Source organism: Cynara cardunculus (assembly GCF_001531365.2).
Source record: "Cynara cardunculus var. scolymus isolate 2C chromosome LG 4, CcrdV1, whole genome shotgun sequence".
NCBI classification, from domain to species: domain Eukaryota; kingdom Viridiplantae; phylum Streptophyta; class Magnoliopsida; order Asterales; family Asteraceae; genus Cynara; species Cynara cardunculus.
In genome coordinates, this window is record NC_037531.1 from 8784699 (window position 1) to 8807600 (window position 22902).

General features: G+C 33.9%; 2 protein-coding genes across 4 annotated transcripts; both read left to right on the plus strand.

Annotated features, from left to right (window-relative positions):
- The first annotated feature begins 1473 nt into the window (after positions 1 to 1473).
- LOC112511720 (probable receptor-like serine/threonine-protein kinase At5g57670) lies at positions 1474 to 5926 on the plus strand. 3 transcript variants are annotated; one of them, XM_025117436.1, is made up of 10 exons: positions 1474 to 1722; positions 1844 to 1941; positions 2049 to 2301; positions 2717 to 3400; positions 3494 to 3742; positions 3824 to 3984; positions 4203 to 4282; positions 4375 to 4522; positions 4718 to 4867; positions 5406 to 5926. In XM_025117436.1, the coding sequence occupies exons 1-10, from the start codon at positions 1548 to 1550 to the stop codon at positions 5676 to 5678; spliced, it is 2271 nt and encodes a 756-aa protein (XP_024973204.1). In that variant the 5' UTR covers positions 1474 to 1547; the 3' UTR covers positions 5679 to 5926. The 3 variants fall into 3 exon arrangements, with proteins under 3 accessions (XP_024973204.1, XP_024973205.1, XP_024973206.1); XM_025117437.1 differs by having other exon boundaries at positions 3272 to 3400; XM_025117438.1 differs by lacking the exon at positions 2717 to 3400.
- A 4884-nt stretch (positions 5927 to 10810) lies between these two features.
- LOC112510834 (protein jagged-1-like) lies at positions 10811 to 17419 on the plus strand (the record flags this gene model as incomplete). The annotated part of the gene is made up of 7 exons (XM_025116184.1): positions 10811 to 10930; positions 11028 to 11088; positions 12606 to 12764; positions 16074 to 16154; positions 16237 to 16362; positions 16536 to 16634; positions 17083 to 17419. Coding segments are annotated over 7 exons (711 nt in total), but the record flags the coding sequence as incomplete, so codon positions are not given.
- Between the last annotated feature and the right edge of the window lie 5483 nt (positions 17420 to 22902).

Sequence of the window (22902 nt, forward strand, 5' to 3'; positions counted from 1 at the left end):
GAACAGACTCAGTGACGATCGCTGAAACTAAATAACATAAATACTATACTTCGTAAGGTAAAAAATGGATCATCATCAAATCAGTGAGAGAGATGATCAACAGCTCCAATTAAGCTTCACACAACCTCTTGGACAAAAAGGCCCTTTCCCTTCTATTCATATGAAAACTCCACTTTCTTTCATCTTTAAAAGCTTCATGTAACCAGAAATAACACTTTGAAATCTTATCCAAATATGTCTCAAAATTGCACATAGTGGCTAGATCGTGGCTACAATCCACTGGTGACGATTTTAGAAAAAATAATTAAATCCTTCATATTTTATCACCTCTTAAAAATATTTTAGACCAAAAGAGGGAGATAAGAAGTAAAATGGGTACATAAAATGACATAAAATATGAGTATTCAACGACAAATAACTCTCGACTTTGAGAGTTATCACTGTTCAAGGGCACACTGTCACTATGTTTGCTTTCAAGTAATATAATGGTATAGTACCATGATCATATCCATAGGAATTGGTCTTACTAAGAATCTGAGATTTTCACGAACAATAGGTAATAAAAAGCGGGTATGATTGCAAATTTTTTTCATATGGTTAAAGAACCAGCCACAAAATAACCCTTCACGATTTCTTTCTCTCGAAAATAAATCGTGTTGGAATGTGGCTACGGTCCTGTCATATAAAGTGGCCACAACTGCTAACCTCCGGTTTGCCAACCTTACTAAGTAGATCTCGAAAATCTAAGTTCCGTCGGCATGGAGAGATTCACACATCTCTATGACACTCCAACTCGACCGACAACTTAATCTTAGTGAAAGTTTTACAAAAACCCATATCTTTATGTGATTGTTGAAGTTTTTTTTTCAAACTTCTTTGCATCACTCAAGTCGTATTTTGAATATGTTCATCTATGGGTCAAAGATCTAATATTAATACACATAAGTAATCGGCTCGTCCATGTTGAGTTAAAACTTCAACTTGAACAAAAATTAAAATAACAATAAAGTTGTAAAGATGAGGGTAAAAATACTAAAATGACTTTACTTAACAAACTCTTCGTTAATGTCGTTAGGATAGATAACCTGTTTCAGAGCCAATTAGTGACTCTTTTGAAACTTATTGAAACATACAGACGATTTCAAATTTTCAATAATACCTCAAGGACCAAAAATGTAACTTACTCATATTTCTATGTATTTATTGGCTTATTGGTAAAGTTGGAATCATATGAAAAACATTTTTTATAATTTTGTTTTTGTAGCCACACACTTTTTTAGATTTCTATTTAATTCATTTAATTTGTTTAATGTTAAAATCATTTTTAAAGAATAAAAAATGGAACTGGGTGGGACCCACTAGTTGCAGCTTAAAGCTCTCTTCATCCCCTTCAATAGACCCCCCAATAAACCACACATTTGGTTCTCTCTCTCTCTCTCTAGATTCCATAATCCCCAGATGAGCACCCGATGTTTGGCAGAAGAATTATAGTTAAATTGCCTAGAAATCTGTAGAAAAACAGCAGTAATAGTGAGATTCCGGTGAGGATGACACAGTCTGAGCTCGCCGGAGAGTATAAAGACCGGAATGTCGATGGAGGTCGGACGGTTGTGGTCGGGGTGAAATTGGATTCACCAAGCAGAGAGTTACTCACATGGGCTTTGGTAAAAGCAGCTCATCCTGGTGATCGTGTTATCGCTCTTCATGTTCTAACCAACAATGGTAAGAGTAATAATTTTGATTATTTTTGTTGTAAGATGATAATGGGTGTAAATTAGGTTGTAGGTTTAGCGTTTGATAATTTTCTGATGAAATTGGGGTTTGGGTTTTTGTTTGTGTGAAGAAATAGTGGATCCTGATGGGAAGTCTTCATTGCTATCTCTTGTGAAAGCCTTTGACTCCATTCTCGCTGTTTACGAAGGATTTTGTAACCTCAAACAGGTCAATTCTTGATTCCATTTCAATTTTCTGTAAGAAATTTATGGGTGTAATTAAGCTCATTCAATGGAATAATGATGAAATTAAAATTCTGTTTTATGGATTTGCAGGTGGATCTTAAGTTAAAGATCTGCAGAGGTAATTCAGCTCGAAAAATTCTTGTACGAGAAGCGAAATCGTACGGTGCCAATGAGGTTATAGTTGGGACTGCAATAACTCATCATGCCATTAAATCATCATCTTCTGTAGCAAAATACTGTGCTAGAAAACTTTCCAAGAATTGTTCAATAATTGCTGTTAATAATGGCAAAATTGTGTTTCATAGGGACTCCCGTTCATCACCATCCAATGTCGGTGAAAAAGGTAAACATACTCCTAGTATTTGGTTGGCTTTCCATTAAGTGATACAGTTGTCTGCATGGATTAATCCGTTTGTATAGACCGGGAAGATTTTTGTTTGAGAGGGCTTCTTCATAGATGGAGAAACTTATTTTTTTATTTTTTTGTTGAGAAGAGCAGGTCTAGAAAAAGCTTAGTTTTCTGCATAAGCGGAAGCTTATTGAATAAGCCACTTTTTATATTAAGCCACTACCAAAACAGTAGTGTATAGCTGACTGAATAAGTTGCGAGTTCCATTAAGCTGCTAACATATAGATCCTAATTTTTGTTTGCTTTTATGGGTAATTTGAAGAACACTTGAAAAACACCGGCGCTAATATGATTATAATTTGTGGGAATTTTCGTGCGGTCTTTGATTTGTTGTCTCGGTATTTTGCAGATCATCATAAAAACCGATTGTTAAGTGTGATTCATAGGTCACTGACTTTTAATCCCAAGTTACCAAATAATGGAAATGTGGATGACAAATGCAATCAAAATGATTGCAAGAAATTGGAGTTAGCTTTGGTAAAAACCAAATCTGATTGCATGGCAAATGGTATGAAATATAATTGTTCAATATGTTCACCGGATTCGGTTCTCCCAACTACTGCTTGTGTTCTTGAGGAGACCGGTGAAGATGATGAAAGCTTCATGGCTCTTGTACCTGTAAAGAAGCTCGAAGCTTCATCGAGTTCAAGAGACGTAAGACCTGGTTGGCCGCTGCTTCGTAGAGCCATTTCTTCGAATAGACTTTCCCAGGATAGATCACCTGTTCGTCAAATCTCTGTGGTTCAGTGGGCTATGAGGCTGCCCACTAGAAACCTGTTACAAATTACAAACTCAGATCTGAGTGATGATATCGTTGATAAGGAAAAAGATAGATCTTTGGAACTAAATGGTGAAAATGGAGCAATTGTTCTTGTTCATGGTGACGAAATTCAATCTGATTCAGGTTCTCCGTTGAGTGGTGAGTCAATATGCTTACCAGAAGAACTAGAGGGTCTTCATGAAAAATACTCGGGTAGTTGTAGATTGTTTAGATATCAAGAACTTGTAGCAGCAACAATGAACTTCAAGCCTGGTGTGTACCATTCAATGTTTTCATTGTGTTTATTCGCTTGTATAGTCATGAATTTTACGGTTTTCTTAAGCAATTATTTGATCCAATTTTCAGAGAATATGATTGGCAGAGGAGGGAACAGTGAGGTGTACAAAGGTTGTCTTCCTGATGGCAGGGAACTTGCTGTTAAAATCTTGAAGACGTCCGAGGATGTACTGAAAGAATTCGTGTTAGAAATCGAGATTATTACTGCTTTACATCACGAAAACATCATTTCCCTTTTCGGGTTCTGTTTTGAAGACAGCAAACTCCTTTTGGTTTATGATCTTCTATCAAGAGGAAGTCTCGAAGATAATTTGCATGGTATGCTCGTTTTCGTGTTATTTACATGTTCATATTCTATTTTCGTGGTACTTTTACTCATTGCATTCTCCATTAAATCAGGCCATAAGAAGGATACGGTATTTGGATGGAATGAACGATACAAGGTTGCTGTGGGTGTAGCTAAGGCACTTGTATATCTACACAATAATTGTGATAAACACGTTATCCACAGGGATGTTAAATCATCAAATATCTTGCTCTCCGATGATTTTGAGCCACAGGTATTCATTTAAACATTTACAACAATAACGGAAACAGCCGCTCTACCCTTTGGGATAGAGACCAGGCATGCCTACATCTTACCCTCCCAACCCCCCTACAGGTGGGATATACCGAGTTCGTTTGGTTTGGTTTGGTTTGGCTTGGTTTATTCACAACCATAAGTTGTATTTATTTATGGTTATAATAACTTGAGATCATACTGGTTTGCTTATTTCAGCTCTCAGATTTCGGACTGGCTAAATGGGCTACACCTACCGGATTGCATATAACCTGTACCGATGTTGCCGGCACATTTGGGTTTGTATCTTTAACTTCAACTTTCAACAAGGCTACTCTTTTCTGATCATACGAAAATGAAAGCTGCTTACGTTTTTAATTACACGATGCAGTTACTTGGCTCCCGAGTATTTTATGCATGGGAAAGTTACCGAGAAAATTGACGTCTATGCATTTGGAGTGGTGCTTCTTGAGCTTCTTACAAGAAGGAAACCAATAACCAGTGGATATCCGAAGGGTGAAGAGAGCCTGGTTATGTGGGTATGTAGCTTCTTTTCTTTTTGGTAACTGTGGGTGTTTGGGCCTGCTTGCACACACCTCCACTAACCCCATGGGCCCTGAAGATAACAGCTAGGAAAATCCCCGGTGGCCCTGATTTATGGGCCAACTCTGTCTGTAACTTGAGTCTGTTGGTTTGTCAATTCTCCTATATGCTAATAGACGTGTGTTGTTCAGGCAAAGCCGATTCTGAGTAGTGGGAAATTTGCACGATTGTTGGACCCAAGCTTGGGCGATGACTATGATTTCGACCAGATGGAGAGGATGGCTCTTGCTTCTACGCTGTGTATTAGACGTGCACCACGTGCTCGCCCCCAAATGACCACTGTGAGTCTTGTTCTTAACGATTATAAATCAAAATCATTGGTTTATGAATTGCGATGCCATATAACTCCTTAGTGATTGGCATCTAATTATTGGTTCTAGTTCAATCGAATGTTGTTGAGCTAGTATGTTACTTTAGGCTCGGAAGTCACCAATGGTTGGTATGAATAGCGACGAGTGTCCCTTGAGGTGATAGTAGATGATCTTGAGATTCAATTTTTGAAATAAATAATGGTATCTGACATCTTTGAACCAACTAGTTGAAAGGCGGGTTATTTAGGAGAATAACCTTCTGACATTTTAAATACATGACATTCTGGCAGATTTAGGAACACCTCTATCTAACAGAAGAATGCCCGTTTCTAACACAAGCCCAGTATATCCCACCCGTAGAAGGGGGTGTGGGGATGTATGCATACCTGACCTCTGCCCTCAATTGTTTCTACGAAGACCCTTGGATTATTACATGACCCCTGTCGTCCTTGCATATAATTTGTTATTCTTTCTTTAGAAGTTGAATCGATGTCGTTAATAAATGCAGATTTTGAAATTGCTTGGAGGTGACGTCGAGGTGACAAAGTGGGCAAGGCTAGAAGTCGATTCTACAGGTGGGTCCGATGCTAGACTACATATTAGCAACATAGCGGAAGAAGAAGAGGAAGGGTTTTCTCAATCGAATCTAAGGTCACATCTTAACCTTGCGTTGCTTGATATCGAAGACTCGTCTCTTTCCATGAGCAGCAGCATCGAGGACAGCATCTCGATCGAGGATTACCTCCGAGGAAGATGGAGCCGATCATCGAGTTTTGATTGATGTGTAAATAGATTTTGAAATTTAAGCCACTGTGGATTGTATGGATGGATGAGAGGTTGTTTGCTGGTTGCTTGGTGTGTTGCCCTCCTCCTCCTTCTCAGTTGAAACCAACTGCTGAACCTCAATCAAAGTGAGCTTTTTTTTTCTTTCTTTTTTGGGTGATTTAGTTAATAAAATCTCATCATGTTGTTTTGATGCTTGTATTTTTGTATAATCAGTAGTCAATAAACTCATTTTTGTACTCGTTACGTGTTTGTGCACACTTGTCGGCCATCGCATTAGTCTTGGATGTACGGGCACCTGCTCTACCGTCCCGACATAATGAAGTGTTTTTACGAGTCTTAATGGTGTATTTGCTCCAAGTTGTCTAAAAGTGGTTGCAACCTATTGTGTTAATGGGGGTTGGGTTCCGGTAAGAAAAAAAGTTATTTTTAAATTATTCATTAATACAATAATATTAAAAAAATGTAGATCACAATTTATCTTGCTAACATTTTAAAAAATTAAAGAAAATAAAATAAAAAGTGTTACCGTTTTAGACAAACGAAATAGTTTTATCTCGAAAATAATATACCATATTCAAATTTAAAAAATATATTACTCTAGAATATTTAAGTTGTACGTTATTTAATTAAAAAAAAAAAGTTAAATGTTCTTTTAACTCATAGCAATGAAAAAGTGAAAATCATTAAAAATAATTTGAAATAAGTTCTTTTTTTATTTTAGTCATGTCATCAAAATGATGTATCATCTACATTAATTCATTGAAACCAATGAATCAAAAAAAAGTAAGGGGTTAAGTGTCTGTCTTGTTTATACTTTAAATATCTGTGTAAGTATACATATCATTGTAATTTTATGTATATTTTAAAAAATTATGTATTCAAATAAAAAAAACTTGTTAATTATGTTTTTATATTATCATAATCATATCATTACATTAGTTTTGTAATATGATCATAAAAACTTAATTATATCAAATATATGATTATAGACAGCTTAATTGATAAGACATTGGATTTGCTCCAAATAAACACATTTTTGAGTTTCTTAAAGAACACTGATTTTTTTTGCTTAAATATTAACTTTTGGACTAATAAAATTAGGGGTAAACATGATATGGTACCATATTTTTTTTTATCAATACCATGTACCAACTATTTATAATTGGTATGCAAAGTGCACCAACCAACTCTACTTGGTACCATCTTTTTCCGGTTGGTATATGTTGGTACGGTTTTGTACTAACATCTCAAAAATTGAAGTTACAGTTACAAATTCATTAGCATAACATGTTGTCCAAATAGTTTAATACGAACCTAGAAGTGGAGGCATGCGTTGAGAAGAGAAAGAAACTAGGGTTACTGATTATTGAGTTAGAGTCTTTGGGTTGCTATGAGATGTTCACCCGTAACCAATAAGTGAGTGACACAAGTAAGTAATTAAAGTCAGTAACCGAGTAAACAATAAAATGTTAATAGTATTCAAGTATCTTAAAGGAACCATGAATTATAGTTTGAGTTATTTAGGGTACCCTTCGGTTCTAGAAGGTTATTCAGATGCAAGTTAGATATCCAACATGGAGGATCACTCCTCTACTAGTGGTTGGATATTCTTGCTTGGGGGAGGTGCCATCTCTTGGGCATCCAAGAAGCAAACTTGCATTACAAACTCAACAATGGAATATGAGTTTGTTGCTCTAAAGGATTTGATTTATGATATTTCATTATGGTCAAAGTCGATTGCATCTATTTCTATTCATTGTGATAGTGCTGCCACTTTGGCTAAGGCTTATAGCCAAGTTTACAATGGCAAGTCTAGACAATTTGGTGTTAGACATAACATGATTAGAGAATTAATCATGAATGGTGTAATATCAGCTAAGTTTGTTAGAACACGACAAAACTTGGCAGATCATTTGAGTAAAGGTCTAGCAAGAGACTTAGTACACAAATATGCAATTGGGATAGGACTAAAGTCCATCTAAATGTATAATGGTGAGACACCCAGTTCCCTTCTATTATGACATTAGAAGTTGAATTCAATGTGGATAACTCACACTTGTAGATTGGAACACAATTAGTATCATCCCAGGTATGTGTTCAGTCCTACAATAGGCTAGGCTGAAGTTTATCTTCTTAATAATTTCTTTGATAATGTGTATTGTAGGTACATGAATTCAAGGAATTACATATATGATTGTGAAGTGTAGCCGCATTTCAAAAGGTTCGGGACTTGACCTTTTGTACAATCATGAGAGGATTAGGACACACGACTTTATCATTGGGTCATGTTTTATTTTACTAGATGAGTATAGAAACTTGTATGTATTTTATATATCAGGTATTCAAATGGGTTAATAAGTTCAATCCTTAGGACACCATGATTCTCGAATATTTAGAACGTGTAAAATACTAATATGAAAAATTCAAACGACTCAACATTTTCATTTATGTGCAAGTTTGGTTTGTTCAACTTATTGTGTGAATTCATGGGTTACACTAAAATAGGACTGTTGGTGATTTAGGTTTCATCGACTGTTTAAGTGTAACTGGAATTAACACGAGTGCCAATGGTTTTCAAACTGTGATCTAATACAAGTTAGGTGGTGCATGGTGCACACTTGTATATAAGGCGAGTTTGACTTCAGATACGAAGAAAAGGCAGAAGTCAAGGGGGCAGCATCCCTTACAAGATTCAAGGGGTAGCGCCTTAAAACCTCCACTTAATTTTGGACTCGGAATGTAGTGGAAAAACGTGATCAGACACTTACAAGATACTTCATTTTTTTTTATCAATTTTGAGGTTCGATCATGTGGTATTAAGACATAGTAAAATCAACTGTATCCAGACTTAGAGCTTCAATCTCTGAACACGTTAAGTCTAGAGATAGTCCTATCTTTGGTTGGTCTTAGTCCTATCTTTAGATTATCTCTGGACATGTATTTTCAGATTTCTGGAACTGCACGTTTAACAAACTCATGATCTTATCTATTAACGGATATAACCATCTGTAATTGATTCTAACTTATCAAAAACCGTCATTTATGTTAATCTTATCCATTTTTTGAATGGAATAGGTATATATACGAGATATACATCAGTTTTGGGGCTGCTGCAAAATCTGAACATTCAAAATATTCTCCAGTAATTTTGGCTTTCGTTTTTATACTAAATTCGAAACTGTTCTTAAGAATTATTTTAGATTGAATTTTGTGATACCTAGACATAAGGTCGAAATATCAATTCAAAAAGTAAACTTACACGATTTTCAAACAATCTAGATTCTAAGTATCATTTACCCTCTTTCTAATCCTAATTTTTCAACAAATTTAAGAATACATTTATTTATTTTAGAAAAATAGGAAATAAAACGGTCAAATGTAAGCGGCTTTCATTGCTCATGGCTGCTTTTCATTTATGCTCTTTACATGCACGCCATTCCTTTTGCAATTAAATAAAACGATTCACCATATTTCTATATTTTTTTTTAATTTATACATATATATATATATATATATATATAAAATATGAGAATGGTTCAAATGATAACACCTTCATTTTACGAGAATATGAAAACATCATTTTATAACAGACAATCACATGTGATACTATTATTTCATCACATATGATATATATGTAAGTAATACTAAATCAGTGACGCGGACGATTTTCGCAATTTTGGTTACGGGCCAAGTCGCCTTTACACAACTAAACTCCCTCACATGTATTATCACATTTGGTAAGGGTGTTGTTTATATGATACTATAATTCATCAAGACCATCACATATTATGCTAAATCATAAACTCATACAACTTTTGGCACGGCCTAAGTCGTAGAACACGTCTTCACATACCACCAGATCCTCACATGCGTATTATCACATGTGATAAGAGTGTTCTTGCGTTCTCGTAAAATGTAGATATTCTCGTTTGAACCTCCACCTATAAATATATATATATATATATATATATATATATATAAAATAAAATATGTATTTTTGTCTTTTTATGTCAAATAAAATACAACAAAATTTTTATATATATCTGGTGGAAGCGCCATTTTCTTTTTAAAAATCTTAACTTTTGGTTTTGTATTTTAAAAAAATTATAAAAAAACGCGTTGGGGATGCTTAATTTTGAATGAATTTTTTGTTAATCAAATGACAAATTTAATTATAATTAGGGCTAGTTAATGCGTATCGACTAATACCTGAGTGACCATGAATGATATGGAGTTGTTACATGTAAACCATCATGATCACAAGAAATTTTGCAGCGTATTGATTCGAACGCTGGAAAGATGAGATTCCTATTGCAGCGTTCTGAGATCTAACCAGTAAGACACAATCCGAATGGTTAGATTGGAAATTTAGTTATCAATTTTTGAAAGTGAATAATTATTTTGAGACAAACATAAATGAGTATTTTCAAAATAAAAATAGTATTTAGAGTTTAATTTGGTGAAATTGACTAAAATAACATTTTTAGTCATCTAAATTGGTCTCCTAGCCATTGCTCTCCCTGGTTGACCCAAATGTTATTGTATCCATAATATTCAAGTTCGTAATTTGCGAACTTGGTTAAACAACACTTATTTTTTCAAGAATCGGTCTAAATCTGTAATGATACATCTGCAATATTGCGGATATGTTATATGCCAGGACGTGATCAAAACCCTTGTTTTTTACTTTGAGTTTTTACGTATTTTATGTTATTCGGTGATCGGGTGCTGACATGTGACATGTTCGTACTATTATGGATGTGAGTCGATTCTGTAGAAGATTTTGTGGTTTAGCTTAGCAGACCAATTTGGATTGGTAGATTGGTTATTTGACTCAGGGGGTGTTTGAGGTTGCTTATAAAAATAACTTATTAACTTATTCAAGTATGACATCGGTAATAAGCATTTTTGAGTGTTAAGATAAATAACTTATATCGGTACAAAACCGATAATAAAGAGTTTTTTTAAAAAAAAATTAAACGATTTTAAGTTATAATAAATTAATAAACAATTTTGTTAAAAAATATAATAATACCAAAACACGATATCAATTTTAGAGGCATTTGCACCTTTGATTACGTAGGTAGAAGAATAATGGTAATCTGCAGTTATGGCGGTAGCAGATAACTGAATACAAAGTCCAACTTCCAACGACTCCAGTTAACAATTGTTAACGTTCAACCACGTGGTTCGCCTTTCAAGCTCACTTCATTAATTGTAGCATCCAACTGCTTCATCTTTCTACTTGTAATTCTTCTTCTCCATTACTGTAATTTTATGTTTTTGATTCTGAAAAATGGCTGTTTCAATCGCTCTTCTATTTTCCCTCTTTCTTGTTTTGCAGCCGTGGAGTATCGTTACAACAGCCGTTGATGTTCTTGCTCCGATTCTCTCGCCGATCTTTGGTTTGTTTAATTTTCGATTCATTTATTTCTTTTTTTTACTTTTTCAGTCTCGAATTGGAAATGCTTAAAACCCTAAAATTGATAAACATTTGCAACACAGTGAAATTCTTGAAAAGCTGTTGAAATAATGACGTTTTGGAACTATAAACTCTAAAAGTAACTGAATGTCTGGATCTGATTTTGAATTTGAAAGATGCTTAAACCCTAAAATTGATAAACATTTGTAACACAATGAAGCTCTTGAAAAGCTATTGAAATAATGACGTTTTGGAATTATAAACTCTAAAAGTAACTGGATGTCTGGATCTGATTTTGAATTTGAATGAGTACCGAGTTGAAACTCCGGAACCAGAAGTGGACTCTTTTTTATTACTCTGTTTTCCCATGGAAATTGCTACAAAATGTCCATGAAAATGTGAAGTTTTGCCAAAGGAATAAAGGATTATTGGCCCAATGGTATCCGGGTAAAGGGTAGAGTCCAGGAGGTCTAAGGGTTCTAACCAGTGTGGTTGAGTATTTGAGGTGTATATTATATACTTGAGAAAAACGTGAAGTTCCCTTTTTATGGCAGAATTTCAGCATGGGTTTACTTATTCGCTGATTGTTATCTTTATGATTATTGGTGATATTGCTTCTACTCTGCAAGATTGTCTTGTTCTTTTGTTATGTAAGATTACTTTTTATACGTTTAGATGTTTGATTGATGATCCCAATAGGATGATTTCCAAAGAAAGAAAATACTTCTCCATTTGAAGAAACTGTTTGATACCATTCAATCTATCAATTTATGTGTGGCTGTTTGTGTAGTATGATGATAGGTAGTTATAAGATAAAAGTTTTCATGTCTTCCAGAAATGAATTTTTCATGGGATGTGTGAAACATGATTTATATGGCATTCTGTCGGTTCAATAAACTAAGATCCATTTGGATATTCGCAACTCAACCTAGTACTTTGCAGATACACAATTAATGATGATATTGTTAGTAATTTATCACCAATAACATTCATAGTGCTAATTATAAAATAAATGTAGCGAGCATACTTTTGACAAAATTGACAAAAAGATTGTTTTGCAAATCTAATTACAGAAAAGATTTATCAATCGCATACTTCAATTCTCACAATTATATCAACTAATTTTTTTTTTTTGGTCCAATTAAGGTGTCATCTGCAAATCTAAATGGCCAATAGATGAAGGTTAATGTGTTAGTTTACATGTAACGACCTTCTTATCATATATGATTCCTCAAAACTCCTCCAAAATTTGAATTTAATTTTGTGTACTTTAGATGAAAGATGGACAACTTACGAGCCTACAGTTATGTTATTGATAAATTATTTTTGTACAGTTATATAATCCAGAAAAAAACATGCAAGTTAAGTTACCACATTATCTATGATGCATATATTTTTCTGTGAATGATTCAGAATTCATATCTATGCTGTATGTTGAAATACAAGTTTTAACTTAAGAAATCTTGCCTTTTTCTTCTTTTTTGGGTGTAAATTGTGCAGAAGATGTGTGCGATGACGTGAAATGTGGTAAGGGAGTTTGCAAGCCTTCAGATAATAGCACTATCCCATATGAATGTGAATGCTCACCTGGGTGGAAGCAACTATCTACTTCTGATGATGATCACCATTTGAAGTTTCTCCCTTGCGTCATCCCCAATTGTAAGTCTAAAACTTCTTGAATATATATGAACTGTCTTGGTACATGGAAGGGTAGGAACATTTGATAGGAGAAGTATATCATGGAACTGCATTGGAGGATAGAAATGTAGACAGGGTTTTTTACTATTTTGATAAGAGAAAAATTGTTGTCTATATAGAAATATCAACGGAAAACCTTAAACAAAATATTAAAGAACAAAAAAGCAAAAGGAAAATTTTCTAAGCTCTGCTGTTCCATGACAACAAGTTTTAAACTATATAGTACTAAAGAAGAATCAGGTTCGCTATCTGTACTTGGCAAATTGTTAGTTGCCATCTCAACTTTAGGTTTTGAATTTTATTCTCAATATTCCGTACTCTTTAAGTCTCTTATGTCCATGTCTTGCCAAGTGTCTTGTACTTTTCTGTGATTTTTGCCTCATATTTTATATAAAAATTCCTGAAACCTTTTATATGCCTAATGAATACTCAATAGGCATGTTATATGCTATGCTGTTAATTGTGGTGCTATAGCGGTTAGCAGTCCTAGAGGAAATAGCGGTTCCGCTAATAGCGGCGCTAATCACCGCAATTGGGCCGCAATTTTGACTTGCAATAGCGATGTGAAAACCACAATTAGGAGTTGGGCTTTAAGTTGGCCTTTTAAAGCATTTAGAGAAGTCGATTAGGGATTACAAGGTAGGGGGCTGATTTTCATTTGCAATATTGGTGTGTAAACTCGCTATTCCTCTCACATCTTTTCTATTCCAGTCTATATTTTGCATCTTCTCTTCACAACAACATTGTCTTCCAACATTATATATACTTGTAATGATTACATGAACCGCTATATGTGGACCGTTATACCACCGCTTTACTATCACGATAACCGCTATATCAAATCACGGTCTTGACCGCTATTTCAATTTTTGATCGCTGTAACAACATAGGTTATATGTGGGTTTTATAGGGTCATGGCTGGTGTTGTTTTTTTTACATTTGAACTCCTAAGCATTTAAAAATATGTTTGGAGCTTAGGCTTGTTATACGGTCATGGCTTGTGTGCCCTGTTACATTTGAACCCCCAAGCATTTAGAAATTTCTTTGGAACTTAAGCTTCTAGGTCTTCATTGTTATCTTAGCATTTAGGTCTTGTCTTTCTTAGCATTCAGGCATCTTGCTTGCTTTCTCTCTTGAGGTTTTGAATTTAGCACTTGAGCTTCTTTTGCTCTTGGACACTTCGGCCTCTTGTTTTATATGTTTTCATATCATCTTATACCCGTCTGGCAATTTCTTATGCTTTAGCATCTTTGTGGGAGCATTAAATTGAACAACATATCGCATACTCGGTGGGATATTGCCTATGGTACATGCATGAACCTGTACATCCTTGATTTTTAAGTTTAGAAATCTTCGATGCATGAAGTTGAGCTATGAAAACACCAGTGTTTCCCCTTCTGGAAAACTTTAAAATTAAACCTACTTATTTTGCTACTGCATCATTAAAATTATTGTTGCTATTTGACTTTAATCTGCATGGTCACCTTTTCTTATCAATATACAAGGGTATTTTAGATATTTGACTCATAGTGAACTTTTATTATATATGTATCGAGTCAAGGATTATACTTTTTGTGGGATGGAGATGAAATTACATACGTATAATGCTCCTTTGACAAAGTTAGCTATTGGTATCAGATAAATTTCGTTCATAAGAAGCTCTCAAGTGGACTTTTTTGTATTTGCACTTTCAAGTAAGATACGATATTTGCAGATGTCCTAAGGACCTTTTGTCACCCTATTTTGTACAAGTGAGCTATTGGTATGTAAGCATAAACTTTATTGAATTTGTGACAAAATCTCGGTGATTCTGGAATATTATTGAGATCTTAATTGTATACCAAACTTGTAGTTCTGTCATTGATGCATGTAAGGTTTAAAGATTTGAAGGTAAAGTGGAAATCATCATTACTGAAATATCTTTTGTTGTCTTCCTTGGAGTAGGCTGTAGGCTACTAGTGTGATTTATTTTTATCTGTAAAGATCTCTGGACATGAATCAAACAAAAATCTGTTATGCTAATCTGCTTCACACATGAAGTTACATTAATTTTTATTTTGGGAGGATGCCAAATATAAAATTCTAGCTATTTCTTACTCTCTCCGTCCCAAAATAGGTGTCCGAATTTCTATCTATGCTTGTCACAAAATAAGTGTCTACTTTCAAAAATAGATAACTAAATTCTCACATTTACCCTTAATTAATACATAAATACTCGAGAGATATGAAGTGAGAGAACTAAATAAGGGTAAAGTTGTCATTTGGTTAACTAATTATTACATGTCTAAAGTTGTGTTTTATTTCAACTGTAGACACTTATTTTGGTGCGGAGGGACTAGGAAGTATATGGCAAAGTTTCAAGCTAACTTATCCATACCCGTTATCATCTTTAGAAATAATTGAACACATTGCTTTTTGTCCATGAAATTCTTCCATTTTGTTGCTACGTAAGACATTTAACTAATAGTCAAACACTTGTATTAACCTATAAACCAAACTAAACACACTTGATAGGTCCCACTCGGAAGTATGGTAGTGGGTGGGATGTACGGAGACATGTTCATTACCACAAAAAGGAGGGGTTGTTTCTATGAATACCTCAAGCTTGCGAAAAAAGTGCTTGCAAAAAGGTTATCGTGAAGAAAGTTCCATTCGTTGGATATAGAGCCAATTTGTCAATTTTTTGACGATACATTCCGTACCTTGCAAAAAAACCGATCCTTGTTTACCAACCTCTAAAAGAGTGAAAAAGTGCTTTCGTTGTTGTGGAATAAGAATCCTTCGTATCTTAGTGCACGTATTTAATTTATTCGGAGCTATTAGAGCGGGATCCACTTTAGTATCATATGAAATTCCAAATGTCCTTGTCGCCAAAGACCCGAGTGCTATAGAAGGTTTGTCAAAGAAGTTGGAAGAAATTGAACTTGGGACCAAAAAGGTAAATTACAAGGTGTTTTTTTTTTAAAAGAGTTGTGACTAGAAAACAGTAAAAAGGGCAACAAACAATACGCCAAACTAAGCAAGCCTCTATCTATGAAGTAGATTGGTATTTATCTTGTTATTCTTCCGTATTTTCCTCTATGGTCAAAGGACCAGTTCTTACTATGTCAAGCATTTAGGAGGAAAGTTGCTCTCGGTTCTTACTATGTCAACCATAGGTTACATAACCACGGCTCATAAATATACATAGCAACATCTTTGGTATTATTTAGTTTAATGTCAAAGATTTGAACCATTTTATCGCTCCTAAGTGATCATTTTTCATTGCAGGCACACTCAATTATTCATGTTCGCAAGCAGCATCCCCTGTTCAAGAAAAGGAGAACCGAGGGAATGAATCAATCTTTGATGGTTGGTATACAACTTTTAAATTTCATCACTAGTCATTAATTAAGGTTTGTGCTTTGTTGTCATTAAGTGCTTGCTTTTCTAGTGTGTCGCTGGACCGATTGTGGAGGAGGAAAATGCGAGTCCACATCCCTCTTCACCCACAAATGCGAATGTAGTGAGGGTTACCATAACCTTCTCAACTTAACTTTTTCTCCCTGCTTTAAAGAATGTAAGTCCACAATTCCAAATGTCTTTCGAATTCTGTCCTTTTTCTTCACATGTTGAGGTGTTCAAACTCTACTCCTTGGGGTAGATATTACGTATGAGTTTGAGGTTTTGTTGCTTGAACAAGTCTCGTCGAGTGCAACTGGTTCTGAATCGAGCCTTGGTATTTAATGCTAGGTTCACTTGGATTGGATTGTAAGGACCTTAATATCGGATTTATGAACAAATCAACCTCTTCTCCGCCTCCGACTCCATCCGCAGGTCATTTAAACCAAGGTAAGACTGTGTCCATGACCATATGCATCTATTTCTCATATGTAATTTGGACTTCGTAATTTTCTTAATAAGAGGCAAAATATTATTAATCTTACTTGCAATTTGAAACAAAGGCGAAGGATCGTGTGAGGAGATTTAAGGTGAGAAGCGTGAGAAGGGATCTGGACCCTTATCACCTTTAATCTCAAATCCACCCATGAGTTACGCTTGATACGGAGATTGATCTGGTGCATGTCATCCTAATGTGCATCCAAGGGTGGGAGATCTTTTCTTACGCTTCTCACCTTAACTCTCCTTCTCATCGGAACACAACCCTTGAAATAAAATACTATTTTTAACAGGCTTGGTCTTGGTAATTAGTTATTGATATTTGGAGCAATAAATGCAAGGAAAGATTGTTTGTTGTGTATGGATTAGTTTTCTCACCTTAAACTTGTCTGATTTACAGCCAACTTTAGAGTTGAAGGCAGCTTCAACTGGTTGATATTTACATTGGCCCTATTGGCTAGTTAACAGCATACTGTTATCCACGAGGTTGGTGCTTATTCTTACGGGTAACCTTGAGATTCTGCGCTTGAATCCATATCGGTAAGGGGGCGGGATTTGAACTCAATGATCATCATACATGCTCATATGTTGTATGAATAATGTCATAATCTTCTAGCTATTACAAACCCATTTTGACTCCACAAATAAGCACCTTAACCTTCTTTTTCCGCAAAGTTTTGTAGCGTCGACTACTTTTTAATAGCGACCCCATTGGAAACTCGAGACGGGTGTTGCACACTTGTCCTTTTTTTCTTCTATAACCATGGGGGTCGGTACCGGTTTGTGCAAACCTCAGTGGCCCTGGGAGAGCACTTGAATTGGATTGAACCTTAATATAGCTTGAACTTGGGGTGGTCATCTTGGTCAATTTGGTTTATACAAGTATTTGTTAGCTTTCTTAAATCCCAAAAAGACTGGTTGGGATTTGGTCTTAAATTTAAGGCTAGGGACTAGTTGGGACCTGGTCTTTCCTTAGCCCGGTTTTTTTTGTGAAAAAAGATCGATCCTTTTTAGGACTGGTACGCATCTCTAACATGGACCGTACAATCATATGTACACTTCTTGCTTATGATGTTTTGGACATCACTTAAGAAAACCGTCAAGATGATTGTTTTGGACATCACTTGAGAAAACCGACAAGAGCATGTGCATCGGAATCTGATTCATCATTTTTGTTAGGAACTTGGGGGCTGTTTACCAACAAGAGCATTTATCGTCTGGGATCCCATCAACCAGAAAAAGTATCGGAAATCAACAAAAAAAAAAAGAACTATTAAAATCAACCAAAAAATTGAAAAGTATCTGGAAATCAACAAAAAAAACTTAGAAATCACTTGAAATCATCCAGGAAAACTTTAAAATTTCCTCAAAATGGTGAAATTAGGTTAAAAACACATTGGACGACTTTACGGATCTTTAATCTACTTTAAAAGTACCCCTCCAGGAAAAAAAAATCTTGAATCTGCATGAAAATAGTAGTAAATTGTAAATTATAGGGACGAAAAACGTAATTTTAAAATTACAGGGACGAAAATAGTAAATTTTAACAAATCTCATGGACAAAAACATAGTTTCCACAAAAGTTTATTATTTTGAAAGTTTATTGGATTTGTTTTGGGGTTTTTTTTTTTTTTTGTTATTTTACAGTATTAACCGGTTTTATAGGTTGTAAAGATGTATTTGATAGTTTTAAAAAATTGTCCAGAAACTTAATCATTCAAAATAAGAAAGTTTGTTGGGTTTTTTAAACATTTTCCTAAAATAATACAATTTGTATATGTAACTTCACGTCTTGGATACTATAATAGAAATTAGAACAAAACATGTTACAGTTTCATGTAATTTACCCTTGTTTTTTTTATAAATCCATTACTAATTTGTACTTATGTTTTAATAACTTGTGAATTAATATATTATCTAATAAAAAATAAGAACAACAATAAAAGACAAAAAATCAAAATGCCTCTTATTCAATAGAGTTAGTCATGAGGACGAAAAGCAAAAATACCATGATGACAAAAAAAACAATTTAAAAAACAGGGACGAGAAAAATTATAAACAAGATTTAAAACGATGTGTGGCGTTGCATGGTGGCAAGATCAAGTCTCAAGCCTTACACATTACGGCGAGGATGCAACGTTTTCCAAAACGTGGCATAAAGCGACAAATTTATATGTTATATATAGAATTATATATATATATATTATATATAGAATTATATATATATATATATATATATATATTCTATATATTATTCTAATCAAATAATGATGTTAAAAAATGTACATTCATATTAGAAGAAATAAAATCATATAATAAAAATAGTTTTTGATTGAATATTTAATATAGAATTAAGAAAGGTAATTTTACAACTTTATTTTTTATTGGTGAGTCCATAACATTTATGGATTTATGAAACTGTGAGTTGATGTGATCAGATAAATCTATAGATATGTGAAATCTAAAGTTAAAAGTGTAAAAATACAAGAAATAAAAAAATAAATAATAATATTTAAAAAAAAAACCCGTGTGTTATAAAAAAACGTGCATTTTGATGCATAGTGGCGTGCCTCAAGACGTCATGGTCTGAGTCACGTCGTACATAAATGCTAAGGTCATTTCGTAACAACGGATACACAATTTACGTTGTCATGACGCGTCTTTTTAAATACTGATTATAAACAACAACCGACAAAAACAAAATCATAATTTATTTACAATATTTTATATTCAGACAACCAATTATTGTAATTTTTATCTGTAAAATAACAAACCACCATGATTTATATTAATCCCATTTGACTTTGATTTAAAAAAAAAACTATGGAATATAAACTTGAACATCTTTACGACAATGTTTACAATTACACACAATAATAAAATTGGTTTATTACGATGTTTAGAACGTCTAAACTTCATAACAGATTATTTTATAGAACATAAGTTTAAAAGAGTGAACTATCGAAAAGTGTTGTAATAGGTTTATAAGACATTTTTGAGAGTTTTAACAAGTTCTTTTATGACACTTCTTAAATAAAACATCGTATTTGCTATTTTATAAGACACTTTTAAAAAGTTTCCTATAAACCCATCTTTTTATAAAACATTTTCTTTTTCAAATAGTGTCTTATAAATAGATAATACTACACTTCATTTTAAAATTGTCCTAAAAATCTTGGTAAAACGTATAAAAACGTCCTATAAACCTATTTGTAACATTGTTAGATAAAATCGATTTTTGGTTTATTCCTATAAACTTAACACTGGCGTTCTCGAATTTAGAGGGAAAAGAAAAGAAAATAATTTTTTTTATTTATTTTCATAAAAAAAAAAACTTTGGGATGAATGTTTTGGAAGGAAATTTATCATTATTTCCCTCATTTTCCATTCGTTTCTCTGCTAAAAAAGTTTCAAAAACACGAGTTTTCCTTACTTTCTTCCCCTTTCCTTCAAAAAAAGGTCTCAAAAACACAAATCCAGTAAAGCTATAAGCTATCATACCCTGAAGATTACAAAATAACAAAAAAGTAAAAGTGACTAGCGTGGAAAACTACGAACTACTAGTTTAGCCTATCTGGCCTAACTAGCTTGTTAAAACAACCTGATCGGGACCTCTACCACTCTTGTAGATAACTGAACTATTATGGTACTCCACTCGCCGCCAATGCGGAAGGATGTCGCCGAAAAGAATGAAAGGCTCCAACATGCTCAAGAACCGAGAGACGTCCAGTAGCTGGACTCCACCAAGAAGTTCTTTACCAGTCTGTCTTATAAAATACTTTATTAAAATGGTTTTGTAAATCAAAAAACAGAATATTTGAACAAGTCAAACAAACCCCACTTGGTAATTTATTCTAAAATGTCAACTCAATTATGGGAAATCTGAAATCATGGATTTTTCATTGACTTTTATGTGTATATAAAGTCAACCTACACAAGCTAATTTGAATTGAAGAACATGACAACAAAGATGGCAAAGTTTTCTCCCAAAACAATAATTGTGGTGTTCATCTTTTTACTCATGTTTGGTCATCTTCATGCCATTTCTATCTTTTCAGGTAAACAATACTTGTTTTTTTCATTACTTTTAGAAAAACTTACGGGCTGTTTACCAAACATTTATCCGGTAAGTGCTTATCAAGTTACATTACATTACTAATGAATATGGCAAGAACCAAGAATCTTGTCCGGCAAGAGCGAAGATAAGGATCTAGAGTCTTGTCCAGTAAGTGAGGGCGACGACTCTTACCACGGTTAGCACTTACCGAGTCAATTATTGTCTATGATACCGTTTTGTTGGACTAAAATCTTATTCCGTAAGTAAGTGATAGTATTGAAATTTTGCCGATAAGCACTTACTCTGACAAGCGTTTGGTAAATGACCCATTAGTTTCTTTTTTCGAGAGGATTAAGAAACCTAGTTTTCAGAATCTTTATTTCGAAAAACGTATTACGTTTTTAATGTAATTAAGGAAAAACATGTGAAGGTTTAATATTTAGGGGAAATACATACTTAGTATTGTTGTGTATAATCAGATTACGATCGGCAACAAACACAAACGTCGAGGAAGTTGATTCAGGCTTGGCAGAAGAGGATCGCGGGTTCAAAGAATCAAAGAAAACTGAGAACGGTTTCGGCTCCACCACCACCAAAGATCAGCCGAACTCGTGCTTTCAATATGTCTCCACCACCTTCAACTTGAAGTTGATAACGTTGTTAAGTTCAGTTTCGAACACAAGTCTTCGTTGATATTGATGTTGAATCCCTTCTGTTGTAAAGTAAATCTACGTTTTTCACAATAATTGTATTTTATGTGTCCCGTAAATAAAAACAGAATACAAGAATCTAAGCAATGAGTACACATAGAAACTTATAAAACGATTTATAAGACAATCGAGAGGGTGGTTGAATAGGTTGTTGACAACTTTGTTTAAGTTGACTTTTAGTATTATTATTTTTCCTTGAGAGTGGAAATAGTAATTTTGGTGATTTTTGGGTTGAAAAGTGAGAATTTTGATGAAGCAATGTCATTGTTTACCAACAACAACAACAACAAAACAAAGTAACTTGTATTTGATATAATTTACATCCATGGAGATGCATGTAAAAAAATTATATATATATATATATATATATATATATAGAGAGAGAGAGAGAGAGAGAGAGGGGGGGTTGGGTTTACTTGAGACCAATAATTTTTCGTGAGACCCGTAAAACCAATTTATCTTTATTGATTAACTTTATAAGTTAATAATCTAATGTCTAAAGTTGCACGGTAGCAATTTTGTGATTGTTGAGAAGTCTCATGACAATTTTGTAATTATGAATGTTTAGATTGTAAATATAATCTACGGGTTGAGAATTGCTTTTACGGATCTCACGAAAGACCCTTGGTTTCACATGATCTCAAGTCTATATGTGTGTGTGTGTGTGGAGGTTCAAACAAGAACCTCTGTGATTTACGAGAACGCGAGAACAACCCAATAACCTCAAACTTTTTAATTAATAAATTAACTTATATTAAATATAAATAAATTAATAAGGGCAATAACGTAATTAATTAATTTTTATAATTTTTATTTTAATTAATTATAATTTTTATTTTAGTTAATTATAATTATCCTTTTTTTTTCTTGCACGTTCGTTTCCACTATCTTCTCTTCCATTGTGATAATTGTGTGATTGCGTAACCATAACCTATCGAAACCATGATCAATCGAGTGTAACCATAACCTATCGAAACCATGAGTAATCGTTGTGATAAATGTGTGATTGTCTAACCCTAACCGATCGAAACCATGAGCAAACCGAGTGCGCTGTTATGATAGTGATATCACATGATTATCAATTTATCACACCCATATCACACCAAATCGGTAGTCGATTTCTTAAGTTAACTCTAGCCGAGCGGAATCCTTGTGATAATTGTGTGATAATCACATGATTATCACACCCAAATCATACCAAATCGTGTTGAAATAAGCGATAACCATAATAGCACATTATGTTATCCAAATTATTGGGTTTAGTGTGATCGTGTTTTTAAATTTTATCACTTTGAATTCCAATATTATCCTTTTGCCTCTCAAGTTTTTTTGAATTGTTTTAATTTCATTTTTAATTTAAAAAATCTTTTAATTTTTATTATCATCACTATATGAGGTTAATAGGTTGATCTCGCGTTTTCGCAAATCACAGAGGTTCTCGTTTGAACCCTTC

What these genes read in the sequence shown, in the direction of transcription:
- LOC112511720 (XM_025117436.1), top strand. Translation starts at nt 1,548, where the DNA reads ATGACACAGTCTGAGCTCGCCGGAGAGTATAAAGACCGGAATGTCGAT. An exon ending in AAGAGAGCCTGGTTATGTGG is followed by an intron (nt 4,523 to 4,717) that starts GTATGTAGCTTC and finishes TGTGTTGTTCAG; the next exon opens with GCAAAGCCGATTCTGAGTAG. An exon ending in CTCGCCCCCAAATGACCACT is followed by an intron (nt 4,868 to 5,405) that starts GTGAGTCTTGTT and finishes TAATAAATGCAG; the next exon opens with ATTTTGAAATTGCTTGGAGG.